Genomic DNA, 6,422 nt, shown 5'->3' with positions numbered 1-6,422 from the left:
AGAGGGCCCGGAGATACCTCTCCGACATTCGGAGTGAAAAATCCTAATCTCGATCTATGCCAACTCAACAAACACCATTGGAGATACCTGTAGAGCATCTTTATAATCACCCAGTTACGTTGTGACGTTTGATAGCACACTAAGGGCTTCTTTGATTCAAAGGATTCTCAAAGGAATTTTGGAGGATTCTAATCCTTAGGAATTTTTCCTATCTTGGTTGTTTGATTTGAAGAATTGTAAACCATAGGAATTTTTCCATAGGATTCATTTACATTAGATTTCATAGGAAACATCCCATCCACTCAAACTTGTTTGAAAGAATCCTGCATTTTTTCTATGCACAATCAAACACTCGTACAATCCTATAGGATTCAAGACGACATTCCACTCTAATCCCATGTTTTTCCTATTCCCGCGTTTTGGAAATCCTACGAATCAAAGAGGCCCTAAGTGTTTCTCTGGTATTCGGGAGTTGCATAATTTCATAGTCATAGGAACATGCATAAGTCATGAAGAAAGAAATAGCAATAAACTAAACGATCATAGTGCTGAGCTAACGGATGAGTCTTGTCCATCACATCATTCTCTAATGATGTGATCCCGTTCATCAAATGACAACACATGTCTATGACTAGAAAACTTAACCATCTTTGATTAATGAGCTAGTCAAGTAGAGGCAAACTAGGGACACTCTGTTTGTCTATGTATTCACACATATACTAAGTTTCCAGTTAATACAATTGTAGCATGAATAATAAACATTTATCATAAGGAAATATAAATAACAACTTTATTATTGCCTCTAGGGAATATTTCCTTCAGTAGGGCACCGGACGGGTGACGTGTCGTTTGAGCTTTTTTATGGAGGTGCCCTGCTCCTCCAAAGGTGTGTGTGTGTTTGCTTGGAGGGTAGCGACAAACTGTCTTTCCACTTGGACAAATAAACATTCTCGTAATCTTGAAATGTCTAACCTTTGCCCTGTGGGTGCACCACCAAATCAGAGGACACTTTCCGTGCTCTCTATAGATGCCCCCTCCGAGCGGTCTCCCTATGGCAGTCAATGGCGAAGCAGTGGAACATCCCAGACGTCCGGCGGCTAGTGCACATAAGACTGGAGTGGCTTCTCCATGTGCTCGCTGACCTGCCGGAGGAGGAGCGCATGTACATGCTCATGACGATTTGGCGCTGCTGGCACGTAAGGAATGAGATCGTCCACGACAAACGGCCACCACTAGTGGAGGCCTCGACAAGGTTCCTGTCTAGCTATATCAGCTCCTTGCTGGCCCTTCAGGCAGACCCTCTTGGCGATCATGTGAAAGGGAAGACGGTGGCCGGCCCCAGGTCAGGAGGAAACCATTATCGTATGTGTACCATGCAAAGGAGCATTCACCAAGATGGGAGGTACCGCCAGCAGGCTGGGCAGCGCTTAACATTGACGGTTCCTTCTGTGGCAAGGACGGGAGTGCTGGGGCGAGTATGGTTCTTCACGATGAACATGGAGCTATCATCTTCTCTTCTAGCCGAGAGTTACGACAGTGTGCGTCATCACTGGAGTCTGAACTTGCAGCATGTATGGAGGGCATTTCCCTAGCCTCCCAATGGTCTGCACTACCAATTGTTGTTCAAACGGACTGCCTAGATGTGGCCAAGCTGATCAAGGAAGGTGGAGTAAACAGGTATGAGCACCTGATGATGGTTTGTGAGATCACTAAGCTTCTATAAGAACGTGGGGAATATCTAGTCAAGCATGTAAGGAGAGAACAAAACGTTGTTAGCCATTACTCATTTAGCAAACTATGGTAGATTAAAAAAACACACTGCAGTGTGGCTTTGATCTGGTCCGGACGAGGTACCGGACCTATGTAATGCAGATTTGGGTGCTGCTTGATGAATGAACACCCCCTCTTGTACCTCAGTCTCTCCTCTCACACTCTCTTTACCCGACAAAAGCTAGAACTTAGTGTGCCATGTCATGCACGTATTGCTGTGTATTCATTTGACAAATTAATTGTCATCTTGAGGTTGAGACGAACGACAGATTCTTGTACAGCCAAGCGGCACTGATCTGCACTAGTAAGCAGTGCTGGCGTAGCCGCGGCGCCATGCCGCGCAGACCACACGCGTCTCGGCTCCCTTACGCACGGCACGGGACGGCACGATCGACGGATCGAGTATGCGTCGCGTAGCGCGTGCTTTACACGGCCACGCACGTTACGAAATAATACGTACTAGCTAGGAAGAGCTCTGCACTGCGCATGCTGGTGGTTGTGCCGGCGCCGGCGAGGGAGCCGCGAGGAAAAAACGCCCGGCGCCCGCTTTGGCTCGCGTTTCTTCCTTGTGCACGATCGGGACCTGCAACGACTCGACGCGTGATGTAACATCGGAAGAAGGCCACGCGAAGCTTCTCCAAAAGCTGCCGTTTGTGTCGCTACTCGCTGCTGCCACTCTCAGTAATGACTTTGGGAGAGGCAGGCGCCGCCCGGCGTCAAGTGGCCGATTCATCTTCGCGCTGGGTGATCTACGTCCAACGGACGCACGTACCACTAGTCTTCTTTTCCCACATTGCTCGCACCTAGTGCTCGTCTATAAATACACTCATTGTCTAAGCTCAATTCGTGCTAGATCACTGCCCCCGGCAGACCACCTGACCCGGCCGCTCGAGATGGCCGCCAGAAGGCACGCCGGGAGCAGCTCCGGTCCCACTTCGGCCAACCTAAGCATGAAGCTGCTGGTGGAGGTGGACAGGCGCGGCACGCCCAGGCGCGTGGTGTACGCCGAGGCCGGCAAGGACGTCGTCGACTTCCTCCTCACCTTCCTCACCTTGCCGATCGGCACGGTCGTCAAGCTGCTCAGGAGGAACTCCATGCCCATGGTAGGCTGCGTCGGCAACCTGTACGGCAGCGTCGAGGAGCTCCCCGACGACTTCATCTGCCACAGGGACGCCAGGGCCGCCAAGGACACCCTGCTCAGGCCCGCCGGCGGCAGGCTTCCCCTGCTCACGAACGCGGGGTCGTCGTCGTCCAGCACCGGCGGCTTTGTGAGGGCGGGCGTGACCTACGAGGTCATGGACGACCTCGAGATTGCTCCCAGGTCTAACGTCGATTTCATCACCAACCTCAACAGATATGGTATCAGGGACATCGGCTGTCTCCAGAGGAAGACTGTCCGAGTTGGCGACACCGAGGTAATTCACGAAGAAACTATCTATACTCCTTTTGTAAAAGAAAAAAAGTTGAACTAATCTGATGGAGGTGAATTATTGGGTGTGGTTTGTGGGTTTGCAGGGTCTCCAGATACTGAGGGCGTCACTCAAGTCGAAGACGGTCCTCACCGACGTCTTCCTTCGGACGAACACTCCGAGTCCGAGTCCGAGGGCCTTAACCGCAGGGTGAAGTGTCCTTGCCGTGTCATCCTTGTGGTGCGTGCATGTGTGTCTTTGGTCATATCGTTCGTGTTGGTCACTGGTTCACGGCTCACATACTATGAATAAAGGCAAGGAATTATCATGAGGTGTCTCTTCATTAATTAGATGATTTTTTAACAAATCTCAGTCACACCAACTATGTCTATCCTTCTCTCCGGGTCACACAATATAGTAGTGCAATTGATTATAGTACTAGCAAGATGCCCGTATATTGCACGGAACATCAAGATGCATTTTTTTTACAAAACGTCTATTGTGACTGACCCATGCAGAAGTAATGCCATGTGTAAAAACTAATTATATCTTGAGAATTTTATCGGAAAAATGGTATCTCGACCATTTCAACAAAAATAAAAGATGAGAGATAAGGTGAGGAGGAGTGGGGCGTGGTGATGACTGGTGATCGGACTAGGCGGAGGCATGGGGATGGACGGCGCCGGCAGGCGGCAGCGGCCACCATGCTAGATTGTTCTAGAAACATCCTTTTTTAATTGCTCAACAATGAGGTTGTGGAAGATAAGGATGAACGAGGCAAGGCCTTATCTGTGAATGTGAAGAGAGGTGTGGGTATCTTTTGTAAAGTTGTCATAGTTTGCTTTTTATCCGTCAGATATAGATTGGACGGTCTATATTACAAGATGACAGATACATCATCATCATCAACTCAATTTTTTATAAGAGTAGAGATTATGCAATTTTAGTGTAAGATCTCAATCAGATCATTGGTAATAAAGGATGCCTTTGAGATTTGTTTTTGAAAGAACGAGTGGCAGGAAAATGACACTCTCCGGGAACATCCGGCCTTGTATCACATTGTACGTGATAGGAATAATACTTTTACGCAAATACTCAACTCTTTTCCCGCCGGATACATCTTTTACGTGGCCGTTGGTCGGCCCTTTTCTTGTGTCATGAAAATATTTTTTCTATCTTGTTTGGATTAGATTAATCTGACATAAAAATGAGATGTGTTTCATTGAAATCTAACTACAGACCAATTATAACACTTATCTGTAATACTATTAAAGGAGAATCGAACGTCGTGATGGTTCGCCCTCCCTCCTATCGCTAGCTATCGATACATCCTCCCACCCATGTCACCCCATCTAATTATTATTTTTTCCAAGTTAACCAGCAGTAAGTAAACAAGGGAACCGACCGGTTAATCAATCCCAGCTCGAAACAAGAACAAAAACTGTCGTCACACACGTCGCACATCCCAACCCCTCGCCCCCGATCTCATCGCCGCCCCTTGTGCTCGCCTCCGCGGAACCCACACATGATCCTCTGCGGGTGCCGTAAGGGTCTAGAGGATTGGGATGCCTCCCATCCCGTGCCTTCCGCTTGCCGTGGAAGAGAGAGAGGGAGGGAGATACATGAGAGGCAGGAGTGCGGCGGCGGTTCTGGGCTTCTGGCCGATCTCGTGCTTTCCCCTCGCTCCCGATCCATTCTCCTCGACTGGTGCCATCACAATCGTCCCATTGCCTCGACTCCTCCAATCACTCTCCTCGAACAGTTGGGTGTGTTGAATCTGCGGCACCGGAGTAGTCATGCAGCGCGTGGCCGGGGACGAAGGAGAGGCGAATGGAATAGGTGTCAAATAGGTGGATCGCCGGTTCCAACGCAGTGTGAACGCGGTGGAGACGTACACGAGGTGGGAACACACGCGGGTCCTTGGGGGAGCAGTGGCGTGGGAGGCGAGATCTCCCTCTTGAGCCGCCGTGGGAGGCAGAGGCGGCGGGATGGGATCAGGGGCGCAGGCAACAAAACTGTCTATCCGGGCTAAGTAAACGGCGAGAGAGAGGACCGTCCACGGCCGAGTAACGAGATGGATCATGCGGCGGACGCTTTCCGGACGGACCTGATGACCATCACGCGATACCTGCTGAAGGAGCAGAGCAGGCACCCGGAGTCGCGCGACGACTTCACCATCCTCCTCTCCCACATCGTCCTTGGCTGCAAGTTCGTCGCCACTCAACAAGGCCGGCCAAGCTAAGCTCATCGGTCTCTCAGTTCAGAGCAACGTCCAGGCAAGCGCTTGTTTCCTCTCTTCATCAAAGTTGTTCTTCCGTGAGAATGGTGCTATGATGATGATTGCCTGTTTTCTTTGCCGTGGGTTCTTCAGGTGGAGGAGCAGAAAGAAGTTGGACGTGCTCTCCCAACGAGGTGTTGGTCAATGCCCTTGTCAGCAGTGGCCGCACCTTATGACTCTTCTCTCATCTCGGTTCTTTTGATTTTTGAACAAGATCGTTGCTTCTATTCTGTTTTGTGACACTGCTCTGCGAACGACGTCATATATGCAGTGCGTTCTTGTGTCCAAGGAGGACGAGGAGGCTTCATACTTGGACCGAAAGCTCCATGGGAAGTGTGTAAAAAACCTCCATATGCTCTGCTCACAAACTTGATATGGTCGAGCAATTTTACTTCTGCTGTTTCTGATGAAGTGTACGTGTGGCTCTTCATTTCCCATCAGGTACTGTGTCTGCTTTGATCCCCTGGATGGCTCCTCCAACATCGACTGCGGCATGCCCATCGGAATGGTATGCGCACAAGTAATTTCACCACTTAAAAGGTTTAACGGAACACACAATTAATAAGAAGTTGGAGTCACTATCTGACTTGATTTGATTGTCGGGCACATGGATAAAACATGATAGTCCACTTGTTCCGGAAGAGACAAAAGGAGTCTGCCCCCCTCCTCCTCTCGCGCGACCGCGTCGTCCCCGCGGGCGACCGGCCGTGCTCCGGCGCCCCCTCCTCTAGAGCCCCCCCTTCCCTCCCTCCCCGCCGCCGTCGCCGGCACCCGCGGCCGGGTCTGGCCCCTGGGTCGCTGGCGGCGGCCTCTAGCCCTTCCCTTCTCGGTGCTCCCCGGCGCGGGGTGGTGTGCGCCGGGAGGTGCTCTTCGGCAGCGGCGGTCCGACGTGGCGGCAGAGAACCTGGCGCGGCGTGGGTGAACGACTGGGCGACGGCGTCGCCGTTGGCGGCGGGGTGGCGCGG

The 6,422-nt window shown here is 50.9% G+C and overlaps 1 protein-coding gene across 1 annotated transcript; it reads left to right on the top strand.

The window, feature by feature from the left end:
• Window positions 1–2,605: 2,605 nt before the first annotated feature.
• Window positions 2,606–3,510, top strand: LOC125548129 (uncharacterized). Its single transcript, XM_048711807.2, has 2 exons — window positions 2,606–3,185; window positions 3,286–3,510. Exons 1-2 carry the CDS (start codon window positions 2,664–2,666, stop codon window positions 3,391–3,393), a joined length of 630 nt encoding a protein of 209 aa, XP_048567764.1. The 5' UTR covers window positions 2,606–2,663; the 3' UTR covers window positions 3,394–3,510.
• Window positions 3,511–6,422: the final 2,912 nt, after the last annotated feature.

The sequence above is a fragment of the Triticum urartu genome, chromosome 3A (genome assembly GCF_056163025.1).
Source record: "Triticum urartu cultivar PI428250 chromosome 3A, HENAU_Tu73, whole genome shotgun sequence".
NCBI lineage: Eukaryota > Viridiplantae > Streptophyta > Magnoliopsida > Poales > Poaceae > Triticum > Triticum urartu.
Note: the sequence above shows the minus strand (reverse complement) of the source record. Positions and strands in the feature narration are given on the sequence as shown.

What these genes read in the sequence shown, in the direction of transcription:
- LOC125548129 (XM_048711807.2), top strand. Translation starts at nt 2,664, where the DNA reads ATGGCCGCCAGAAGGCACGCCGGGAGCAGCTCCGGTCCCACTTCGGCC. An exon ending in TCCGAGTTGGCGACACCGAG is followed by an intron (nt 3,186 to 3,285) that starts GTAATTCACGAA and finishes GTGGGTTTGCAG; the next exon opens with GGTCTCCAGATACTGAGGGC.